Source organism: Coregonus clupeaformis, chromosome 24, assembly GCF_020615455.1.
Source record: "Coregonus clupeaformis isolate EN_2021a chromosome 24, ASM2061545v1, whole genome shotgun sequence".
NCBI lineage: Eukaryota > Metazoa > Chordata > Actinopteri > Salmoniformes > Salmonidae > Coregonus > Coregonus clupeaformis.
The window spans coordinates 3,901,187-3,927,427 of NC_059215.1; the positions used below are offsets into that span (position 1 = coordinate 3,901,187).

Below are 26,241 nucleotides of genomic sequence, written 5' to 3' on the forward strand. Positions count from 1 at the left end.
CCCCCCCTGTCCATATAATTGTATTCATTATGATTTAAAGGTCAGCACTCCTACTCTGAGATGCTTTGTAAATACAGGCCCTGTTGCCTGTCATTGTGACCTCTTCCACTCACAGATGTATATTGTACATACATGCTTCCACCTCAACCTTGCACCCCTGCCTTCACTATCACCACCATCAAAGAGTGGAACGACACACTGGCCACGTGTCATTTGGGTGGGAAAAATTGAAAGAGTGAAACAGTGTTCGGAACCTAACACATATACAGGAATATAAATGTGTCATGTATTATTTCCATATTAAAAGCTAATATCGATCTAATCTTTGTGAGTGAGCGTTGCAAAAATACACTGTTACAAAATAAAAGGCACAATCATTCGGCCATTCGGTGCAAAAGTAAGGTGAAATAGGAGGAAAAAAAAGATTCTTTCTTTTTTTTTTTTTTTTACCATAGAACCACCAGAATTATGCAAACAATCGCCTGAGTGTTAACAAAAGGAACAAACAGAGAGGGAGAGATTTTTCTTCACATTCCCAGACAGTCAATACAGCAGCCGCACAGTCAATGCGAAAGTGTTCAAAGGTACAAAACGTTGTCCAGAAGAAAGATTGACATTCTTGTAGCTTCCACAGTTGTGTTATTTTTTTTCACAGAAAAAACAGCAGTATCAAACATTAAGCAAAGTCATTTCATGACTAACCAATCACATTTGCATGCATTTTTGTTATAATATCAATGTTTTTGGTACAAAGGCAAACAGATTATAAAATGTCACAGGTTAGCGACTGTATATGCATTCAAGAAAGAGACCACCTTCATGCCTGCCTGACGCCCTGTAGGATTGAGGAAGAGATTGGGTTGGACCTTGGTGTCCAAAACAACTTCTAGTTGGTACTGTAGAGGGGGAGGATATTGGACTGCCACATAGTCAAGTAGTGAGAGATAGCGTTTCACAAATCACTGTCCCACACCTAGCCTCTGCCGAGTCCCCAACAACCGGATGTTCTGGTTTTCAGGGGACATGGAAAGAGAGACTTCCACTTTGGGACGTTAACAAGGCGACACTCCATCTTAACTCCTCCACATTTACTGGATTGGTTGAACAGTGCAGAAGAGAACCTCCCCCGACAGTTTTTTACTTCTCGTCAAGACCCGTAAGTAGGGGATCTAGTTTCAGGCGTTTATTTTACTCCTGCAACGTTAGGTTAGTCCACACCAGGCCAGAGAGACCGTAATGCTCAGATAGACAAGTGCAATTTTTTACACCGTCTTGAGTAAACTTTGAACATGAAGTAGTAACAAGAAGTCCACCTGGGTTGGTCAATGAAGATAGAAAATAACCCTTGGGAGCTTTTTCTTGAAATTAAGCTCACAGCATGTTTAAGAATGGAATGGGACATGTCTTTACATTTTTCAAGTAAGACAAAAGCTTTGAAAAAACAACACTATTATAAATTATAACACAAAATTAAACCATGTATAATCATGTACTTTCATGGTTGTTAGCAGTGGTGTAAAGTACTTAAGTAAAAATACTTTAAAGTACTACTTAAGTAGTTTTTTTGGGTATCTGTATTTTACTATTGACATTTTAGTCATTTAGCAGATGCTCTTATCCAGAGCAACTTACAGTTAGTGAGTGCATACATTTTTCATACTGGCCCCCCGTGGGAATCGAACCCACAACCCTGGCGTTGCAAGCGCCATGCTCTACCAACTGAGCTACAGGAGGCACTACATGCCTAAAGAAAATAATGTACTTTTTCCGTGACACCCAAAAGAACTCGTTACATTTTGAATGCTTATTAGCAGGACAGGAAAATTGTCTAATTCACACACTTAAAGAGAACATCCCTGGTCATCCCTACTGCATCTGATCTGGCGGACTCACTAAACACAAATGCTTTGTTTGTAAATTATGTCTGAGTGTTGGAGTGTGCACCTGGCTATCCGTAAATTAAAAAAAACAAGAATATTGTGCCATGTGGTTTGCTTAATATAAGGAATTTGAAATTATTTATACTTTTACTTTTGATACTTAGGTATATTTTAGCAATTACATTTACTTTTGATACTTAAGTATATTTAAAACCAAATAGTTTTAACTTTTACTCATGTAGGATTTTACTGGGTGACTTTCACTTTTACTTGAGTCATTTTCTATTAAGGTATCTTTACTTTTACACAAGTATGACAGTAAAACACTAGCAATACATAGACAATTATTACCTGTTGGGTAAGAATTGGCCAGTTCAATATTTCACGATTTAAAAGGACAATTCTCGGTCGTGTTCACCGACACACATACAGCACAAACTTACATTTTAGGGCAACAATAAAAAGGTGAACATAAAATGATTAATTCATATCAAAATATACTTTGATTTCAAAACATAAGCATGAAGTGAGTTTTGAGCCATATCGCCTTCTCATCATTAATAATTAAACAGCCAATGAGGAAATGTACAAATATAGATTTATGGTAATATTCCGCCTCAGGCAACATCATAAAAACTGTTTGACATTAGGCTGCAGAAGTTCAATTCTCTTCCTCCCATGCTATCCAACGCATCTCTCTGATATTTATCACTTGAGTTTGATGTATGTTCAATAACACACAGCACCCATTCTCAGAGGAGTTACTGTACTGTGGGAGAGAAGGGTTATAGTCTACATTCATCTGATATACTGACTGGGGTGGCGTACATTTTACACTACTTAAAAAACAACTGAAACACATAAGCAACGAGATACAGTACTTAGAGCTAGCATATTAAAATGCCTTGCCCCCCTCCCTTCCACATTTCCCTCCCCTGGCCCAAACCCTTCACCACAGGATTAGACATTTGGAATGACCTGAAAGTAGGCTCTCTATAAAACACCTTACTTGTGTCTTTTGCCCCCTTTCTCCTGCAAACATGAACTTCAGAGGAACAGCAGAGGTGTGTGGAGCTGCGTCCTAGACTGTAAACAATACATATACTTTTTAGAGCAGTGTCTGAAGTAAATAATCCACCCTTTTCTCCTGTCATTTCAACAAAGTGCACACTCCCCACAATCTGACAATAAACTGCTGCCAGTAATCCAAGTGAATATGCATCTCCGGACAGCAAACCATAGAAATTGATTCTCATCTCATTCTAGTTCTGTGCAGCAAGCCCTAAAGCCACAGCACATTATCAGAAAGGGATAGAAGATAATGGATGAGCCCAAAACCTTGGGATAGAAATACAGAAAACAAGAGCTTTGATTTGTTAAACGTCTCCGGAAATGGGAAAGCTGAAGTGTATATCAGTCGATCAAGGCTGAACTCCTGTCCACATCATGTAGTGGGGAGGGGCCATTAGTCATTGAATGTTGTACCAGGAAGTTCGTTGGTCAGTGTGTGCCAGCGCTCAATTTTCTTGTCCTTGTTTTTGAGACAGTCGAACCAGTGTTTGAGCCTCTCCCCGTTTGCGCTGATGCCCAGGGACACACCACCTGAGACCGGGGACGGCAGAACAGTAGAAAAGGGTTAGAACGCATAGATGGACGATAGAAAGAAAATGATTTGAACTAACACAATACCCAACACTCTGTGATGTTGCACCCTCCTGAACAGGCTGTCCATGGTAGAATAGGCATTTCTGAAGTGAGACTGGTGACCAATGTTTTAAAGCTGAGAATGCAAGCGTTTTATGTGTGCACCCTTGCTCTTATCAATTGCTGGACTTGAACAATGTTTAAAAAAAAATTATCTGAGCACATTATCCTTTTCTAGCATGAGAGCTACTTTTTTTTATAGCTTTCAAATAGGCACATTACTCTCTTCTAGCTATTTAAACCGTCATTAAGCTATCGTGTCCAAAAATGGTGTTGATATATGTTAGCCCAGCTAATACAAATGTCAATGACAATCAAATCAAATCAAATCAAATCAAATTTTATTGGTCACATGCGCCGAATACAACAGGTGCAGACATTACAGTGAAATGCTTACTTACAGCCCTTAACCAACAGTGCATTTATTTTAAACAAAAAAGTAAGAATAAAACAACAACAAAAAAGTGTTGAGAAAAAAAGAGCAGAAGTAAAATAAAGTGACAGTAGGGAGGCTATATATACAGTAAAATAAAGTGACAGTAGGGAGGCTATATATACAGGGGGGTACCGTTGCATAGTCAATGTGCGGGGGCACCGGCTAGTTGAGGTAGTTGAGGTAATATGTACATGTGGGTAGAGTTAAAGTGACTATGCATAAATACTTAACAGAGTAGCAGCAGCGTAAAAAGGATGGGGTGGGGGGCAGTGCAAATAGTCCGGGTAGCCATGATTAGCTGTTCAGGAGTCTTATGGCTTGGGGGTAGAAGCTGTTGAGAAGTCTTTTGGACCTAGACTTGGCACTCCGGTACCGCTTGCCGTGCGGTAGCAGAGAGAACAGTCTATGACTAGGGTGGCTGGAGTCTTTGACAATTTTGAGGGCCTTCCTCTGACACCGCTTGGTATAGAGGTCCTGGATGGCAGGGAGCTTTGCCCCAGTGATGTACTGGGCCGTACGCACTACCCTCTGTAGTGCCTTGCGGTCAGAGGCCAAGCAGTTGCCATACCAGGCGGTGATGCAACCAGTCAGGATGCTCTCGATGGTGCAGCTGTAGAATTTTTTTGAGGACCCATGCCAAATCTTTTTAGTCTCCTGAGGGGGAATAGGCTTTGTCGTGCCCTCTTCACGACTGTCTTGGTGTGTTTGGACCATGATAGTTCGTTGGTGATGTGGACACCAAGGAACTTGAAGCTCTCAACCTGTTCCACTACAGCCCCGTCGATGAGAATGGGGGCGTGCTCAGTCCTCTTTTTTTTCCTGTAGTCCACAATCATCTCCTTTGTCTTGGTCACGTTGAGGGAGAGGTTGTTGTCCTGGCACCACACGGCCAGATCTCTGACCTCCTCCCCTATAGGCTGTCTCATCGTTGTCGGTGATCAGGCCTACCACTGTTGTGTCGTCGGCAAACTTAATGATGGTGTTGGAGTCGTGCCTGGCCATGCAGTCATGGGTGAACAGAGAGTACAGGAGGGGACTGAGCACGCACCCCTGAGGGGCCCCCGTGTTGAGGATCAGTGTGGCAGATGTGTTGTTACCTACCCTTACCACCTGGGGCGGCCCGTCAGGAAGTCCAGGATCCAGTTGCAGAGGGAGGTGTTTAGTCCCAGGATCCTTAGCTTAGTGATGAGCTTAGAGGGCACTATGGTGTTGAATGCTGAGCTGTAGTCAATGAATAGCATTCTCACGTAGGTGTTCCTCTTGTCCAGGTGGGAAAGGGCAGTGTGGAGTGCGATAGAGATTGCATCATCTGTGGATGTTGGGGCGGTATGCAAATTGGAGTGGGTCTAGGGTTTCTGGGATTATGCTGTTGATGTGAGCCATGACCAGTCTTTCAAAGCACTTCATGGCTACAGACGTCAGTGCTACGGGTCGGTAGTCATTTAGGCAGGTTATCTTAGAGTTCTTGGGCACGGGGACTATGGTGGTCTGCTTGAAACATGTTGGTATTACAGACTCAGTCAGGGACATGTTGAAAATGTCAGTGAAGACACTTGCCAGTTGGTCAGCACATGCTCGGAGTACACGTCCTGGTAATCCGTCTGGCCCTGCGGCCTTGTGAATGTTGACCTGCTTAAAAGTCTTACTCACATCGGCTACGGAGAGCGTGATCACATAGTCGTCCGGAACAGCTGGTGCTCTCATGCATGCTTCAGTGTTGCTTGCCTCGAAGCGAGCATAGAAGTGGTTTAGCTCGTCTGGTAGGCTTGTGTCACTGGGCAGCTCGCGGCTGTGCTTCCCTTTGTAGTCTGTAATAGTTTCCAAGCCCTGCCACATCCGACGAGCGTCAGAGCCAGTGTAGTATGATTCAATCTTAGACCTGTATTGACTCTTTGCCTGTTTGATGGTTCGTCGGAGGTCATAGCGGGATTTCTTATAAGCGTCCGGGTTAGAGTCCCGTTCCTTGAAAGCGGCAGCTCTACCCTTTAGCTCAGTGCGGATGTTTCCTGTAATCCATGGCTTCTGGTTGGGGTATGTACGTACGGTCACTGTGGGGACGACATCATCGATGCACTTATTGATGAAGCCAGTGACTGATGTGGTGTACTCCTCAATGCTGTCTGAAGAATCCCGGAACATGTTCCAGTCTGTGCTAGCAAAACAGTCCTGTAGCTTAGCATCTGCGTCATCTGACCACTTTTTTATTAGCCGAATCACTGGTGCTTCCTGCTTCAGTTTTTGCTTATAAGCAGGAATCAGGAGGATAGAGTTATGGTCAGATTTGCCAAATGGAGAGCGAGGGAGAGCTTTGTATGCGTCTCTGTGTGTGGAGTAAAGGTGGTCTAGAGTTTTTTCCCCTCTGGTTGCACATTTAACATGCTGGTAGAAATGAGGTAGAACGGATTTAAGTTTCCCTGCATTAAAGTCCCCGGCTACTAGGAGCGCTGCATCTGGATGAGCGTTTTCCTGTTGATTAATGGCCTTGTACAACTCATTCAGTGCAATCTTAATGCCAGCATTGGTTTGTGGTGGTAAATAGACAGCTATGAAAAATATAGATGAAAACTCTCTTGGTAAATAGTGTGGTCTACAGCTTATCATAAGATACTCTACCTCAGGCGAGCAAAACCTCGAGACTTCCTTAGTATTTGATTTTGTGCACCAGCTGTTGTTTACAAATATACACAGACCGCCGCCCCTTGTCTTACCAGAGTCTGCCGTTCTGTCTTGTCGATGTAGCGTATAGCCTGCTAGCTGAATGTTATCATTGTTGTCGTTCAGCCACGACTCCGTGAAACACAAGATATTACAGTTTTTAATGTCCCGTTGGTAGGATAACCGTAATCTTAAATCGTCCATTTTATTCTCAAAAGCTTGAACGTTGGCTAATAGGATTGATGGGAGAGGCAGTTTACTCGTTCGCCGTCGGATCCTTACAAGGCACCCGGATCTGCGTCCACGATATCTCCGTCTCTTCCTCACGCGAATGACGGGGATCTGGGCCTTGTTGGGTGTCTGTAGAATATCCTTCGCGAACGCCTCGTTGAAGAAAAAGTCTTCGTCCAACGCGAGGTGAGTAATCGCTGTCCTGATATCCAGAAGCTCTCTTTGGTTATAAGAGACGATGGCAGAAACATTATGTACAAAATAAATTACAAATAACGCGGAAAAACACACATAATAGTACAATTGGTTAGAGGGCTGTAAAACGGCAGCCATCTTCTTCCGGCGCTGTTGTTAACATTGAGATAGCTCTATTGTTGATCTGAATGTCTATATAGGCTAGGCCAGTCAGTCAATAGCATGTGTTACAGAATTGACAGGAAAGCACGATCAAATGTAGTGTCATTTACTGCATCGGATTCATATGTTATGAAGCAAGAAGGAGGCTAGGCTTCACCTCAGTGGATTCCTGGAGTAGCTGCCCCCTCTACTGGACACTTGGGGAACCTAGACCGAGCAGTCAATTTACAGTGGGAACTCCGCTCAGGCATCTTTCTACGCCTGCTACGTTAGGTTACCATACCCCGTACAAATGATGATTATTTGTTTTCCGTTTTATGCAAAATTGGCCCGATCCCGACTCAGGAATTGATGCCTTTTCTACCTACGCACTCCTTTCCTAAACACTTCTCAGTATTTGGTATTCAGTCTTACCTTAGTCACGTAACGCACTCTGCAGATGTGGCTACCTTGCCCGCTCTAAATACACTGCTCAAAAAAATAAAAGGGAACACTAAAATAACACATCCTAGATCTGAATGAATGAAATAATCTTATTAAATACTTTTTTCTTTACATAGTTGAATGTGCTGACAACAAAATCACACAAGAATTATCAATGGAAATCAAATGTATCAACCCATGGAGGTCTGGATTTGGAGTCACCCTCAAAATTAAAGTGGAAAACCACACTACAGGCTGATCCAACTTTGATGTAATGTCCTTAAAACAAGTCAAAATGAGGCTCAGTAATGTGTGTGGCCTCCACGTGCCTGTATGACCTCCCTACAATGCCTGATGAGGTGGCGAATGGTCTCCTGAGGGATCTCCTCCCAGACCGGGACTAAAGCATCCGCCAACTCCTGGACAGTCTGTGGTGCAATGTGGCGTTGGTGGATGGAGCGAGACATGATGTCCCAGATGTGCTCAATTGGATTAAGGTCTGGGGAACGGGCGGGCCAGTCCATAGCATCAATGCCTTCCTCTTGCAGGAACTGCTGACACACTCCAGCCACATGAGGTCTAGCATTGTCTTGCATTAGGAGGAACCCAGGGCCAACCGCACCAGCATATGGTCTCACAAGGGGTCTGAGGATCTCATCTCGGTACCTAATGGCAGTCAGGCTACCTCTGGCGAGCACATGGGGGCTGTGCGGCCCCCAAAGAAATGCCACCCCACACCATGACTGACCCACCGCCAAACCGGTCATGCTGGAGGATGTTGCAGGCAGCAGAACGTTCTCCACGGCGTCTCCAGACTCTGTCACGTCTGTCACATGTGCTCAGTGTGAACCTGCTTTCATCTGTGAAGAGCACAGGGCGCCAGTGGCAAATTTGCCAATCTTGGTGTTCTCTGGCAAATGCCAAACGTCCTGCACGGTGTTGGGCTGTAAGCACAACCCCCACCTGTGGATGTCGGGCCCTCATACCACCCTCATGGAGTCTGTTTCTGACCGTTTGAGCAGACACATGCACATTTGTGGCCTGCTGGAGGTCATTTTGCAGGGCTCTGGCAGTGCTCCTCCTGCTCCTCCTTGCACAAAGGCGGAGGTAGCAGTCCTGCTGCTGGGTTGTTGCCCTCCTACGGCCTCCTCCACGTCTCCTGATGTACTGGCCTGTCTCCTGGTAGCGCCACCATGCTCTGGACACTACGCTGACAGACACAGCAAACCTTCTTGCCACAGCTCGCATTGATGTGCCATCCTGGATGAGCTGCACTACCTGAGCCACTTGTGTGGGTTGTAGACTCCGTCTCATGCTACCACTAGAGTGAAAGCACCGCCAGCATTCAAAAGTGACCAAAACATCAGCCAGGAAGCATAGGAACTGAGAAGTGGTCTGTGGTCACCACCTGCAAAACCAGTCCTTTATTGTGGGTGTCTTGTTAATTGCCTATAATTTCCACCTGTTGTCTATTCCATTTGCACAACAGCATGTGACATTTATTTTCACTCAGTGTTGCTTCCTAAGTGGACATTTTGATTTCACAGAAGTGTGATTGACTTGGAGTTACATTGTGTTGTTTAAGTGTTCCCTTAATTTTTTTGAGCAGTGTACATTTAATTCAACCGCTGAAAACCCTCCCACTTGCTGGTCAACACATTTTCTTGTACGGTGCACCTTTAATTCGAATTTTGTCGACAGATTCAATAGAATACATTGAGAGAACGGGTTCAGAATATAGTGATCAATGAAAGAAATCCATCTTGTAGATTATTTATGCACATTTTAGGGTTAGGAAAGTATTAATCTTTTTTTTGTTTTTTTTTACGGTATGGAGAGCGTTTCCACACAAAATACTGTATATTGATGAATAAAAAATACAGTGGTTTAAGTGTCATATTCAAGTTCAATCCATGAAATATTGGAAGGTGGAAAAAGTGTACAATATGGATTGAACAATAATCCTATAAATCTACCCTTATTCCCACTAATCATGGAACTGTATGACAATGGTCCAGTCGTTGTGAACTGTACGCCAGGCTCCCGTTTTAACATGCTATGTGTGGTCTTCAAATAGGTTACATGTCCGAAATTATTGCACAACATTAGCCTAATATGATCCACTAATGCAAGCGACCCTCAGGAACAATTTACAAGGACGTGACAGAGGAAAGAAAGGTAAACGGAATAATAAAAGAAATGCATATGGTATTACTGACGGTGGCTCCCGATAGTGGCTAATACTTAACATGATACAAATTGTAAAATTAAACAGAGAAAAGCCAGCGCATATAATCAAAACATTCTAAAGTGCATAAATCAACTCGGCAGGTTCAGCCCTACAGAAGCCTATAGCTTGGGTCTCCAAATTTCATCCACGCAAATTATGAGGGCACACAATTAGAATTCTGAATAATGGCACAGCTATGTATATCCTATTTCACTGTGGAAAAGGGTCCGCAATGCATGTTATGTTGATATGATTTTCCAGTTTGCTTCCATATGGCTGGTTTCATCAAACAAAATTGCTATGTGTATTTACAATCATTTACCTAGCTCTTATCAATAGATCTTATCAAGATGTAAATTACAGTACATGGAGAATGGTGTTATTTCTATTTGAAAAAATTAAGTCGATGATTTTTCCACTTGGAACCGGTAGGTTCGCTAGACCTTCTTCATGGTTTCCTCGGCGTAAAGGTGGTGGAATTATTAGGGAACTAAGTCAAGGTCAGAATACGGTGTATCTGTAGCCACACCTTCATTTATTCAAGCTCCACCTCAAACGAATAGTGGGTGAATAGCATGCTATTCTCGTGCTTAAATTCAAGGTCAGAATATGCATAGAGAAAAGTATAAATATACCAAACCCCATTCCATGAATTAAACTTTGACCTACCAGCACCATCACCCACTTACCCCAAGGTGGCTCAACTTACCCTGTCCCTATGCTCAATTTACCCGGGGTAAGTTATGCCAAGAGACCACTTATTTTGGACAAGTTATGTTTTCAAAACTGTTATGTTTACATGAATTCTGATTATTTCCAGGGATACACAACATCCTGAAATATATGTAGATATCTTTGTTAGAAAGAATACGAATATTTTCTTTGACGTAGTGATGGTGAATGTAAAAAATAGCTCAACATACCCCACTCTCCTCTTCATCTTAGCTAAAGTGGATGAGTGAACAGATCAAACTCCTGATGAGTGCTGAGGACTCTTGAGGTGTGCATCATCAAAAGAGAGGAATGTGGGATTTGGTAGGGATTCAGAAAAAGTTGGATCCCTATCACTTCAAGTTCAATTCCTCGCCCACCAACAACATGTCGGCATGACAACTTGACAAGCTGACAGCCTGGCTGGCATGCACCAAGGGTCAGTGTTTCGTGCTTCTTGCTCAACACTCAACAGTTGCTTGTTGTTGTCTTTTGTGTCCAGGTTTGTGGCCCTGGGCAGCTATCAGGACAAGTGGAGGCCTCTGGTGGGTGAGTAGGTGTTGTAAACAGAGGTGCCAGGTGCAGAGAGGCAGGAGAGCCTGGGCCGGGGCAGGAGTGTCACCGGTGTGGCTGCAGCCGCGCACAACGCTTTGAACTTACGTGTTCAGGTCACTACACTTCGTAACGCAGTCACCTGCTTAGTGCTTACCTATGAAATCGTTGGACTTGCCGATGTCGTAATCCCACACGGTTACCTCCAGGGTTTTCTTGCTGAGGTCGGCGTATTTGATTTCGTAGAAGAACTCCTACAAAAGCCAGGTAAAAAAAACAAACGTAAAAACGTGACTGGCCATACAGCTTCATACAGACAGCAAGGTTATCCCCAAAAAGCCATTAGATTCCACAAGAAACATGATCAAAGGAATCATATTTAAATAATAACCGATATGGCCTACACATAATCATGCTGATAGAAGAGAATCAATGTATTTATTTTTTACTCATTTTTCTCCCCAATTGGTAGTTACAGTCTTGTCCCATCGCTGCAACTCCCGTTCGGACTCGGGAGAGGCAAAGGGTGATAGCCATGCGTCCTCCGAAACACAACCCTGCCAAGCCGCACTGCTTCTTGACACACTGCTCGCTTAACCCGGAAGCCAGCCGCACCAATGTGTCGGAGGAAACACCGTACAACTGGCGACCGTGTCAACGTGCATGCGCCTGGCCCACCACAGAAGTCGCTAGTGCGCGATGGGACAAGGACATCCCGGCCGGCCAAACCCTCCCCTAACCCGGACGACGCTGGGCCAATTGTGCGTCGCTTCATGGGTCTCCCGGTCGCGGCCGGCTGCGACACAGCCCGGGATCAAACCCGGATCTGTAATGACGCCTCATGCACTGCAGTGCCTTAGACCGCTGCGCCACTCGGGAGGCCCCGAAGATAATCAATTTTGATATCAATCCATCAATACTCAAGGTTACCAAAATGCTTTCTGAATGCACTGGAAGCCCAGGTCACCTAATCTCGAGCTGAAAGGCCAACAGGCGACAGGATGGAAATGGGGACAAAAGGAAATGTCAGTGGAAATGTCAAGTCACAGGCCTCGCGTGTTCGGGGAGGACGCCATTCACTCTCATACGGCTGGACGCTCCAAGGCGACCCACTCGATGCCACAGTCTAGTGCTAAGTTAGGTCTTTGGTGGTGGTCTGAGCATGAATGCGGGGTCTCTCTGGAGCATAGTAACAGATGAATGGGATAATGTTTGTGAGGCATTCAGAGAAGAAGAGGCAGGCTCAGGAGAGGGGAGGAATAGACTTTTACTATAGTCAAGTTGGCCTCTCAATGAAAGTTAACAGAGGGCTGATCTGAAGGAGAACCACCTCATCATCAATGCATTTTGGTTAGAAAATGTACACTCGTGTGTAATAAGGACACCCAGAGAGATACAGATAAAAGAGAAATATGGGGAGATGTGATATCTACTGTCGGTAAGAAGAGTAAATGTACAATGAGTCAGCATTAAAAGCCCAGTGCAGTCAAAAACATGATTTTCCTGTGTTTTATATATATTTCCACACTATGAGATTGGAATAATACTGTGAAATTGTGAAAGTGATGACAATGCCATTTTAATGCAAGAGCAGTTTGAAAACACTGCCTGAAATTTCAGCCTGTTTTGGTGGGATGGAGTTTTGGCCTTCGATGGTGACATCATTATGCGGTAAATAATTTAATTGACCAATAAGAAAGAGAGTTCCAAACCTCTCTGCCAATAACAGCTAATTTTCAGTTTTCCCCTCCCCACTCAGACCACTCCGAGACAGTCCTAGCAAAATTATTGCTTAAGAAATTGCCCTTTGCTAAGAACATTATTTTTTTAAACCATTTTTATATAAAAAAGAAAAATTACAGTAAGGTACTTAATTGTTACCCAGACATTATTTGATATTGAGATAGAAACTGCTGCATTCGACCTTTAAAGTCATGATTTTCATTAAATTCTATCATACTGGAACATAGTCAGTTATAATTAGCCAAGTTTGAAAAATGTGTTTCATAACTAAGTTGATAAATCTTTATCTTAAAATATCTGGTTCCTCCTCAGTCTCAAGTCTTAAATGGGATTGATTATTGGAGGGATTTGTGATGTCTGAGAGAGACAAGACATCTCTGAGAGAGGAAAAAGAGAGACAGAAAAGAGAGGGAGAGAGAGCAAGTCCTTCCTTACCTCGTTAAACTCTGGGTTGAGGGTCTTCTTCTTGACAGCAGTCTTGTGCTTTGACTTTTTGTTCTCGTCAGGCTTCAGGTACCTGCAGACAAGACATAAAGCAGTAACTATTACTGACAGCAAATGTCTCTCTGCAGTCTACTGTTGTTTGCTGTGGATTATTGGGTGTGCTGTACACTGTAATAGACATGCAGTCAGGAGATTCAATCCAGGGACACAGAACTTTGAAACGCCCCACTTCTCTGAGCTCTTAGTAGTCCAGCAGGAATGACTGGACCAATATGAAAAGGAATAAGACAGCAAATATGTGTAATTAATTCAGCCTGATCAAATTGAATGTTATACCAATTATTCCACCAGAGGGTACTGTGGCATCACATTTTATCTGACAGTGGGCAGAACACTTAGGGCAGCATACTGAGGCCAACACTAAGAAAGCTGTTGCTACAGTGACTGACAGTCTATGGGTTGAAAGGTTGATTACTATATTGTATTAACATACAATAACATGGAGCTGGTGGTTTTAGTCTAGGGTTGCGTCCCAAATGGCATTCTATTCCCACGGGGGGCCAGTATGAAAACGTATGCACTCACTAATTGTATGTCGCTCTGGATAAGAGCGTCTGCTAAATGACTAAACTGTAAAAATGTATTCCCTATAGTGCACTACTTAATAAAAGCACTATATATGGAAACGGGTGCCATTTGGGATGCACACTAGGTCCAACTTAAAGCTCTGATCTCCAAAATGCATTTTTTAAATGTTTGCAACGCTCCCGAAAATAAGATGGGAATGAATAGGAAAAAATCTGGGCAAAGGGTAATTACAATGGCCTCCATTGTTTCAATTACTGGATGGCTGCACACCCCATAACAATCAACCCCTCCATAGGAATTTAAGTATCAATGAGGCCCAAAAGGTCAACGTTTTCGACTTCAGGAACTCCAAATAGATGTTGGGAACCCCCAAGAGTCAATGTGTGATACAAACCCTGGGTGGAGTAGTGGGGCTTGACTGGAGTTGGAGCTCGAGGAAGTTTGATTGACCCCCTCACTGAGTCCTGTAGAACTGCAGTACTTGGCTCTGTCAGAGGTAAGGTGATCCATATGGAGCCAACTGCTCTCTTCTTAAACCAACTCGTCTGCATAGTCCATATTGACCGACATCTCATGCTTTAATGAAAGGCCAACAATTGGACATCTAGAAGTTTCTTACCCAAAAAATTATAGTCGCATACACAAGTCATTTTGGCCTAGAATCTTCACTTGTGCCCTATATAATGGCTTCAGTGTAAAAAATGTACAAGTCTCAAAAGTGCCTGAGGAAGAACATGGAAGAACATGGGGTTAAATGAATGCCTCTACTCCCTTTCAAAAGTAATACACAGATCTCACCCGTGGCAGGAGAGATAGAGATTTTCTCTAAAGCTTATTACAGACTATAGCTGCCTGTGGCTCTTCAGGTTGAGGAATTCCATTAGCTGCTAGAAACCATTCAAGCTTAGTGGGAATCCAATTTACAGGGCCCCATGTGAAGAAAACACAGGTCTCCACAATCCACTCAATTAAATAGCCGATGTTCGATTCCCATTAGTGCTGTACATCGACGTGCTCATGATCAGGTGTTATGACAGAAGAATGACTCCGAGCTACTGGACACATATGGAGGCTGTGTAGTTATTTTATTTGAAGAATCTTGTTACATGGTAATAGTATAGCAAAGAAATGATTACTGCCGTACATTACACTGTGAAAATGACAATGTATGATTTTATAAATATATAGATAGTGAGAGAGGATGACAATGGGGAAAGATAGAGAGAGATCGAGCCATAGGGCAGTAGGCCGGATTCAAACCCATGCCAACATTCTAGGCCAGAGCCTGTGGCATTACCGCTAGACCAGCCAGGCCACACAATGTATGATTTTAGAGAAAAACTATATACTTCTGGAGAATTAACATAAAAAAAGTATAATAATCAGGGATAATTAGAACGATCTTCTTGAACCTAACCAGTCAGGCTTCAAGACGGGTCACTCAACCGAGACTGCTCTTCTCTGTGTCACAGAGGCTCTCTGCACTGCAAAAGCTGACTCTCTCTCCTCTGTTCTCATCCTCCTAGATCTACCCGATGCCTTTGACACCATGAATCATCAGATCCTCCTCTCCACCCTCTCAGGGCTGGGTGTCCCAGGCTCTGCACATTCTTGGATTGCATCCTACCTGGCAGGCCGCTCCTACCAGGTGACGTGGAGAGGATCTGTGTCACCACCACGTACTCTCACTACTGGTGTCCCCCAGGGCTCAGTTCTAGGCCCTCTCCTCTTCTCTCCATACACCAAGTCACTCGGCTCCGTCATATCCTCACATGTTCTCTCCTATCATTGCTATGTGGATGACACTCAACTACTTTTCTTCTTCCCCCCTTCTGACACCAAGGTGGCAACACGCATCTCTGCGTGCCTGGCAGATATCTCAACTTGGATGTCGGCCCACCACCTCAAGCTCAACCTCGAGAAGACGGAGATGCTCTTCCTCCCTGGAAGGCCTGCCTGCTCAAAGACCTCTCCATCACGGTTGACAACTCCACAGTGTTGCCCTCCCAGAGTGCAAAGAACCTTGGCGTGATCCTGGACAACACCCTGTCATTCTCTTCAAACATCAAAGCAGTGACTTGCTCCTGCAGGTTCATGCTCTACAACATCCGTAGAGTACAACCCTACCTCATGCAGGAAGTGGCGCAGGTCCTAATCCAGGCACTTGTCATCTCTGGACTACTGCAATTTATTGGCTGGGCTCCCCACTTGTGCCATCAAACCCCTGTAACTTATCCAGAATGCTGCAGCTTGCCTGGTTTTCAACTCTACTGGCTTCCAGTCGAAGCTTGAATCCTCTACAAGACCATGGTGCTTACCTACGGAACAGCAAGAGGAACTGCCCCTCCCTAACTTCAGGCTATGCTCAAACCCTACACCCCAACCTGAGCACTCCGTTCTGCCACCTCAGGTCTCTTGGCCCTCCCACCCTTATCTAAGGATGCGACCCAGTCATCTGTTCTTTTATGTTTCGTTGCCATGCTCAGTGGCAACGTTCTTATCCTTAATTGCTGCTAGCTAGCCAACTAGCTACACAGTCATGACCTCTGCAGCCAGAATAACAGTACATTTTATTCTGTTGCGTTTGTTTAATCTGTTTATCCCGCTTACAGTGAGGAGAAAAAAGTATTTTATCCCCTGCTGATTTTGTACGTTTGCCCACTGACAAAGAAATGATCAGTCTATAATTTTAATGGTAGGTTTATTTGAACAGTGAGAGACAGAATATCAACAACAAAAATCCAGAAAAACGCATGTAAAAAATGTTATAAATTGATTTGCATTTTAATGAGGGAAATAAGTATTTGACCCCCTCTCAATCAGAAAGATTTCTGGCTTCCAGGTGTCTTTTATACAGGTAACGAGCTGAGATTAGGAGCACACTCTGAAAGGGAGTGCACCTAATCTCAGTTTGTTACCTGTATAAAAGACATCTGTCCACAGAAGCAATCATTCAATCAGATTCCAAACTCTCCACCATGGCCAAGAACAAAAAGCTCTCCAAGGATGTCAGGGACAAAATTGTAGACCTACACAAGGCTGGAATGGGCTACAAGACCATCGCCAAGCAGCTTGGTGAGAAGGTGACAACAGTTGGTGCGATTATTCGCAAATGGAAGAAACACAAAATAACTGTCAATCTCCCTCGGCCTGGGGCTCCATGCAAGATCTCACCTTGTGGAGTTGCAATGATCATGAGAACGGTGAGGAATCAGCCCAGAACTACATGGGAGGATCTTGTCAATGATCTCAAGGCAGCTGGGACCATAGTCACCAAGAAAATAATTGGTAACACACTATGCCGTGAAGGACTGAAATCCTGCACAAGAAAGCACATATACAGGCCTGTCTGAAGTTTGCCAATGAAAATCTGAATGATTCAGAGGAGAACTGGGTGAAAGTGTTGTGATCAGATGAGACCAAAATCGAGCTCTTTGGCATCAACTCAATTCGCCGTGTTTGGAGGAGGAGGAATGCTGCCTATGACCCCAAGAACACCATCCCCACTGTTAAAGATGGGGGTGGAAACATTATGCTTTGGGGGTGTTTTTCTGCTAAGGGGACAGGACAACTTCACCGCATCAAAGGGACGATGGACGGGGCCATGTACCGTCAAATCTTGGGTGAGAACCTCCTTCCCTCAGCCAGGGCATTGAAAATGGGTCGTGGATGAGTATTCCAGCATGACAATGACCCAAAACACACGGCCAAGGCGACAAAGGAGTGGCTCAAGAAGAAGCACATTAAGGTCCTAGAGTGGCCTAGCCAGTCTCCAGACCTTAATCCCATAGAGAATCTGTGGAGGGAGCTGAAGGTTCGAGTTGCCAAACGTCAGCCTCGAAACCTTAATGACTTGGAGAAGATCTGCAAAGAGGAGTGGGACAGAATCCCTCCTGAGATGTGTGCAAACCTGGTGGCCAACTACAAGAAATGTCTGACCTCTGTGATTGCCAACAAGGGTTTTGCCACCAAGTAATAAGTCATGTTTTGCAGAAGGTCAAATACTTATTTCCCTCATTAAAATGCAAATCAATTTATAACATTTTTGACATGCGTTTTTCTGGATTATTTTGTTGTTATTCTGTCTCTCACTGTTCAAATAAACCTACCATTAAAATTATAGACTGATCATGTCTTTGTCAGTGGGCAAACGTACAAAATCAGCAGGGGATCAAATACTTTTTTCCCTCACTGTATACCACAGTTGTGAAAGAAAGCAGTATGAAAGCATACATTTACTGGTAGAAATAAAAAATAACTGTTGATATTTTCATTTATATAAGCAAATTCATACTTTCTCATCCCAGTCGTTCGTTCGATTAGTTCAATATTTATGGACGCGATGCAGTCGTTCATTCTTTATCTTCCGTTGCCATGCTCGCTGGCGAAGTTCTTATCCCTTGCTTAATAGCTAGCCAACTTGCTACGGCTAACAAAGTCACGACCTCTGCAGCCAGAATAATAGCAAAGTAGCCGTTTTCTATTGACATTCATATGGATACATCCATAACAATGAGCTGATAATGCCCGATTTTGCCTGGCATAGCTAGAAAGTTTGCCTTATCAGTTGCTGAAAACAGCTGGTCAAACTAGAAACCTGTGGGAGGATTTGACAGCTTTAGCAGCGGAGGGGACAGGATACAGTGTCTTGCGAAAGTATTCACCCCCCTTGGCAATTTTCCTATTTTGATGCCTTACAACCTGGAATTAAAATAGATTTGTTGGGGGTTTGTATCATTTGATTTACATAACATGCTTACCACTTTGAAGATGTAAAATATTTTTTATTGTGAAACAAACAAGAAATAAGACAAAAAAACAGAACTTGAGCGTGCATAACTATTCACCCCACCAAAGTCAATACTTTGTAGAGCCACCTTTTGCAGCAATTACAGCTGCAAGTCTCTTGGGGTATGTCTCTATAAGCTTGGCACATCTAGCCACTAGGATTTTTGCCCATTCTTCAACTGCTCCAGCTCCTTCAAGTTGGATGGGTTCCGCTGGTGTACAGCAGTCTTTAAGTCATACCACAGATTCTCAATTGGATTGAGGTCTGGGCTTTGACTAGGCCATTCCAAGACATTTAAATGTTTGCCCTTAAACCACTTGAGTGTTGCTTTAGCAGTATGCTTAGGGTCATTGTCCTGCTGGAAGGTGAACCTCTGTCCCAGTCTCAAATCTCTGGAAGACTGAAACAAGTTTCCCTCAAGAATTTCGCTGTATTTAGCATCATCCATTATTCCTTCAATTCTGACCAGTTTCCCAGTCCCTGCGGATGAAAAACATCCCCACAGCATGATGCTGCCACAACCATACTTCACTGTGGGGATGGTGTTCTCGGGGTGATGAGAGGTGTTGGGTTTGCGCCAGACATAGCGTTTTCCTTGATGGCCAAAAAGCTAAATTTTAGTTTCATCTGACCAGAGTACCTTCTTCCATATGTTTGGGGAGTCTCCCACATGCCTTTTTCTGGCCAATCTTTAGTCATTTAGAAGACACTCTTATCCAGAGCGACTACAGTTACAGTTAGTGAGTGCATACATTTTTCATACTGGCCCCCCGTGGGAATCGAACCCACAACCTTGGTGTTGCAAGCGCCATGCTCTACCAACTGAGCTACAGGAGGGCTTCCGTAAAGCTCAGCTCTGTGGAGGGTTCGGCTTAAAGTGGTCCTATGGACAGATACTCCAATCTCCACTGTGGAGCTTTGCAGCTCCTTCAGGGTTATCTTTGGTCTCTTTGTTGCCTCTCTGATTAATACCTTTGTGGCCTGGTCCGTGAGTTTTGGTGGACGGCCCTCTCTTGGCAGGTTTGTTGTGGTGCCATATTCGTTCAATTTTTTAATAATGGATTCAATGGTGCTCTGTGGGATGTTCAAAGTTTCAGATATATTTTTAGAACCGAACCCTGATCTGTACTTCTCCACAACTTTGTCCCTGACCTGTTTGGAGAGCTCCTTGGTCTTCATGGTGCCGCTTGCTTGGTGGTGTCCCTTGCTTAGTGGTGCCCCTTGCTTAGTGGTGTTGCAGACTCTGGGGCCTTTCAGAACAGGTGTATATATACTCAGATCATGTGACACTTAGATTGCACACAGGTGGACTTTATTTAACTAATTATGTGACTTCTGAAGGTAATTGGTTGCACCAGATCTTATTTAGGGGGTTCATTGCAAAGGGGGTGAATACATATGCACGCACCAAGTTATTTTTTTTAATTCACTTCACCAATTTGGACTATTTTGTGTATGTCCATTACATGAAATCCAAATAAAAATCCATTTAAATGACAGGTTGTAATGCAACAAAATAGGAAAAATATCAAGGGGGATGTATACTTTTGCAAGGCACTGTAAATTAATGTTCATCACTCACCATGTATTTTTTATTTAACTAGGCAAGTCAGTTAAGAACAAATTCTTATTTACAATGACGGCCTACAACGGCCAAACCCAGACGATGCTGGGCCAATTGTGCGCCGCCCTACGGGACTCCCAATCACGGCCGGTTGTGATATAGCCTGGAATTGAACCAGGGGGTCTGTAGTGACACCTTAAGCACTGACATGCAGTGCCTTAGACCACTGCGCCACTCGGGAGCCCATGTTAGGTCATCATTCACCCAGCCTGTCAATCAAACGTTTTGTTCGACCATGTGTAACACTCGGTGGGACCACTGCCCTGTCAACTCGTGTGTGTGTGCAAAGGGGCTACTGGCCCAGTACAAAAGCCCAGCGTTTCATTAACACAGTGGGGTGGAGCGACTCAGTGTCCGGCAGCCTTCTGAAGCCAGACAGCCACGACATGATGTGTTAGACAGCCATGACATAACCATTGGGTGTCGGAGGACTGGAAAACCATTTCAGTTCTCCTTCTCTATTCAACAGAGCATACTCCTCCGCTGTGTCTCAAATAGCACCCTATTCTCTATGTAGTGCACTACTTTTGACTAGGGCCCTCTGGACAAAAGTGATGCACTACATAGGGAATAGGGTGCCATTTGGGACACAACTCTCCTTCCAAGCCTTCATAAGAGGATGTTTGTAAATCTATTATCTGGGCTACGAGTCTTTTGGTCTTCGGGGAGCAGTTCTCAATCGCTGGTTGGAATTTCCGTCCTCTCTTCCAATGAGTCTTCTTCCTCCTTTGTTCTTGTGGAGTTCTCACCAGAGTCATGTGTTAATTTCACTTCCATTGTTCAGCGAGATGAAAGAAGTGCAGTAATGTTCAGGTGTGATTAAAATAACACTTGTTCATAATTGCAGCCCTCAGGAGGGCCTCTTGCGCAGTACATCTCTTTCATGTTGAGGAGTAATCACAGGAGATTCACCGCCGAAACGTTAGCACTGCTGCTATCTGTTCTGTTCCAAGGACTCCATACTCTGTGGTGAATTTGGATCTTGCTCTGGTCTGCTGGCAATAGGATAATGATTGCTAGCCCTAGGCACAGCAAGTAACTTTGGCTAAATGTAAATTATGTGATTATCTTTCTTGTGTCATTTTCCTTGTGAGTGCATGGTAGTCTGAATTTCTTGCATCATTACATATTGGCTGATAGGAGATGCAGAGATGCATCTTTGCCTGTTTTTCAACACCAGGATCAAATGTGTTGGTCTAGTAGTTTATCATCCAACATTTCCAAATGGAAGAAACTTTTGTTTGCTTAATAAAAATGGAGAAAGAATTATAAACCAGAGATTGATTCCATATAGACCTAAGGGATGATGAGGAGTAAAAATCAATCCAGTACCACTAGAGGTCTGAAGTACGTGCGTTTGGGAACATGTGCTCACGTTTTGACATAGGGGTCTGAGAAGCCGTTGGCGTCCATGGCGGCGAGGTGGGCACAGCGGACGATGCCCACCACTAGGCCAGACTTCTGGGAGCTGTACTTGAGGGAGATCATGATGCGCCCTCGTTCCTCCAGGGACTTGTCATCTGTCTTGTCAATCTGCAGGTAAAGGAGTGGGGACACACAGGGGTCAAAGGTAAGGAGCATAGTGAGTACATAGTGGAGATGTCGTGCTCGATAGAAACATAGTCTTACGCACATCACATTATATACTGTATCCTATACCACCATTATTTAGAACATTTTGATCCAAGGTGGATCTTCATGAGGTCCAACAGTTGATCAACAGTTTAGAGGAACACTTGCTGTCCCCAGAAGTTACAACGGTTAACATTCACACCCACTTACATGAGGAGACTGGTGGAGGAGACTGAGTGGGATGTACATAGCAGCTCTACCAGTTAGGGTTGATTCCCAAGTTTTCAGTCAGGACTTTTTAGATGGGTTTCTTCTCCAAATGCAAATGTCCACTGATCAGATTGGGAATCCAATCAAATGGTGTAACTTGATTTGGAGTTTGATTTGCAAAGTAAGTATTGCTGTGGACAAGTACATACTTGGCACGAGTGACTGCACAGGCACAGAGCAACTCTTCGCAGTTACTTTAATACCATATGCCTATTAGTCTCGATTGTATTCCAAATTTAAGATGTGCAAATTTGTCGACTCACAGAGAGAGAGAGAGAGAGAGAGGTTACCAACAACCTATTCAAATATTGATTTATATATTTTCATTAAAAACGTTATTTTGATTAATTTATTAATAGTATTTCATCCTTCCACAAGATATAGTCCCGACACAAAACTAGGGTTGCTACCCAAGCCGGCTGGTCGTTCGTTCTATCGGTTCGGTTGCCAGAGACGCGACCCAGTAGTTCAGTCTTTTTGTTCTGTATCTATTGACGCGACCCATTTGATCATTCTAAATGTTCCATTGCCATACTGGCTGGCAACGTTTTTATCCCTTGCGTGCTAGCTAGCCAACTACGGCTAACTTACAGTCACGTCAAACAGTGCAGCCAGAATAACAGCAAAGTGGCTGCATTTGCTTTTCTTTAAGCTGTTTTCTATTAACATTTATTTGGATACATCCATAACAATGAGCTAATGATGCACAATTTCACCTGGCATTGAACATGTGCTCTCTCGTCTGGACACAATTGCTCAGAGGAGCTAGCCAACAACACAACTAACACAATCACTTCATACTGAAGATGGAAAGACAGTAAACTAGCTGCACTTCATTTCGTTTTACCTGTTTTCTATTGACAGTTCTTTGTATATATCCATAAAAATGAGGCTGATTCATGATTTCGACTGGCTGAGAAAAGCTGCCTGCCTGTCTGTCTCGTCCCGACTCCCGACACATTCATTACTATGGGACAGCTGGAGATCGAATTTGAATATTGAAACAATGTTGCAAATGTCGGAAAGACAGACAGCAAGGTTTATACAAATCTCCGCTGTTGAAAACTAAATGTTAGCCTAAAAGAAATGTGAGATAATGTCTAGATGCTTTTTATAGTGGAAATCAAGTTTATAAATTGCCTGGCTGGGATGATGAGACAGTGGATTGCGCAGTCAGATGGAACAGAGTAAATAGGCATTTTAACATCATAGATTTAGCCGGTGGTAACTTGTGGAATAGACACTGGCTGGAATGTGGTTTTAACCAATCAGCATTTAGGATTAGACACACCCATTGTATAATGTGGAAATATGTCACATTATTCATCATGGAACACACATTATTGTGAATTTAAAGCAAAAGTGTGTAAGTGTTCCAAATAGCGCAATGCTTCACAAACATACTGGAAATACCCAAAGTGTTGTATTGCTGAGCTGGAAGAAAGCATCCAGCATCCATATGGTGACTAACAAGAGACCGCATGAGAACCAACAAATTTGTTCTGAGCAGATCAAATAAAATAAAATGTTATTTGCCACATGCGCCGAATACAACAGGTGTAGACATTACAGTGAAATGCTTACTTAAAAGCCCTTAACCAAAGAATAAAAGCAAATAACTAAAGAGCAGCAGTAAAATAACAGTAGGGAGGCTATATAAAGGGGGGTACCGGTGCAGAGTCAATGTGCGGGGGCACCGGCTAGTTGAGGTAATATGTACATGTGGGTACAGTTAAAGTGACTATGCATAAATAATAAACAGAGTAGCAGCAGCGTAAAAGAGGGGGATGGGGTGGGGGTGGTGGGGCAGCGCAAATAGTCCGGGTAGCCATGATTAGCTGTTCAGGAGTCTTATGGCTTGGGGATAGAAGCTGTTGAGAAGCCTTTTGGACCTAGACTTGGCGCTCTGGTACTGCTTGTCGTGCGGTAGCAGAGAGAACAGTCTATTGCTAGGGTGGCTGGAGTCTTTGACAATTTTGAGGGCCTTCCTCTAACACCGCCTGGTATAGAGGTCCTGGATGGCAAGAAGCTTGGCCCCAGTGGTGTACTGGGCCATACGCACCACCCTCTGTAGTGCCTTGCGGTCGGAGGCCGAGCAGTTGCTATACCAGGTGGTGATGCAACCAGTCAGGATGCTCTCGATGGTGCAGCTGTAGAACATTTTGACGATCTGAGGACCCATGCCAAATATTTTCAGTCTCCTGAGGGGGAATAGGCTTTGTCGTGCCCTCTTCACAACTGTCTTGGTGTGTTTGGACCACGATAGTTTGTTCGTGATGTGGACACCAAGGAACTTGAAGCTCTCAACCTGTTCCACTACAGCCCCGTCGATGAGAATGGGGGCGTGCTCAGTCCTCTTTTTTTTCCTGTAGTCCACAATCATCTCCTTTGTCTTGATCACGTTGAGGGAGAGGTTGTTATCCTGGCACCACACGGCCTCTGACCTCCTCCCTATAGGCTGTGTCATCGTTGTCGGTGATCAGGCCTACCACTGTTGTGTCGTCAGCAAACTTAATGATGGTGTTGGAGTCGTGCCTGGCCATGCAGTCATGGGTGAACAGGGAGTACAGGAGGGGACTGAGCACACACCCCTGAGGGGTCCCCGTGTTGAGGATCAGCATGGCAGATGTGTTGTTACCTACCCTTACCACCTGGGGGTGGCCCGTCAGGAAGTCCAGGATCCAGTTGCAGAGGGAGGTGTTTAGTCCCAGGATCTTTAGCTTATTGATGAGCTTTGAGGGCACTATGGTGTTGAATGCTGAGCTGTAGTCAATGAATAGCATTCTCACATAGGTGTTCCTCTTGTCCAGTTGGGAAAGGGCAGTGTTGAGTGCAATAGAGATTGCATCATCTGTGGATCTGTTGGGGTGGTATGCAAATTGGAGTGGATCTAGGGTTTCTGGGATAATGGTGTTGATGTGAGCCATGACCAGCCTTTCAAAGCACTTCATGGCTACAGACGTGTGTGCTACGGGTCGGTAGTCATTTAGGCAGGTTATTTTAGTGTCCTTGGGCACAGGGACTATGGTGGTCTGCTTGAAACATGTTGGTATTACAGACTCAGTCAGGGACATGTTGAAAATGTCAGTGAAGACACTCCGTCTGGCCCTGCGGCCTTGTGAATGTTGACCTGCTTAAAAGTCTTACTCACATCGGCTACGGAGAGCGTGATCACATAGTCATCTGGAACAGCTGGTGCTCTGATGCATGCTTTAGTATTGCTTGCCTCGAAGCGAGCATAGAAGTGATTTATCTTGTCTGGTAGGCTTGTGTCACTGGGCAGCTCGTGGCTGTGCTTCCCTTTGTAGTCCATAATAGTTTCAAGCCCTGCCACATCCGACGAGCGTCAGAGCCGGTGTAGTACGATTCAATCTTAGTCCGGTATTGACTCTTTGCCTGTTTGATGGTTCGTCGGAGGGCATAGCGGGATTTCTTATAAGCGTCCGGGTTAGAGTCCCACTCCTTGAAAGCGGCAGCTCTACCCTTTAGCTCAGTGTGGATTTTGCCTGTAATCCATGGCTTCTGGTTGGGGTATGTACGTACGGTCACTGTGGGGACGACATCATTGATGCACTTATTGATGAAGCCAGTGACTGATGTGGTGTACTCCTCAATGCTATCTGAAGAATCCCGGAACATATTTCAGTCTGTGCTAGCAAAACAGTCCTGTAGCTTACCATCTGCGTCATCTGACCACTTTTTTATTAACCGAGTCACTTCCTGCTTGTGATCATCCAAAGTCCTCTTTTATCATGACTCCAGCCCTGTAGCACTGATCTCAGATCAGCTGTAGCAGAGTTCGAGGGGCCACTTTTCCTACTACCTCTGATTCAACCTGACCAGTCTCTGATCAACCCTGTCCCATTGCCCCCGGTTAAGCTACTTCAACCTCTTTTGAGGACATCAAGCGAATCAGCACGGGTGTTCACAATTATGGAGTGTATCGACGACTTGCTTGGATCAACAGTTTTCTCCCGATATCCCTCTGTTGTGGTTTGTGCTGATCCCTGCAGTACACTACATTGCAGTACA

General features: G+C 44.2%; 1 protein-coding gene across 1 annotated transcript in view; it reads right to left on the bottom strand.

The window, feature by feature from the left end:
• Window positions 1-2,119: 2,119 nt before the first annotated feature.
• Window positions 2,120-26,241, bottom strand: part of LOC121537596 (double C2-like domain-containing protein beta) — a 67,665-nt gene continuing 43,543 nt past the window's right edge. Inside the window, exons 3-6 of the mRNA XM_045206839.1 lie at window positions 21,743-21,900; window positions 13,358-13,439; window positions 11,337-11,433; window positions 2,120-3,482 (exon numbers count right to left, since the gene is read on the bottom strand). Coding sequence (XP_045062774.1) covers window positions 3,346-3,482; window positions 11,337-11,433; window positions 13,358-13,439; window positions 21,743-21,900 — 474 coding nt within the window. The 3' untranslated portion in view covers window positions 2,120-3,345. The remainder of the gene's footprint in view (window positions 3,483-11,336; window positions 11,434-13,357; window positions 13,440-21,742; window positions 21,901-26,241) is intronic.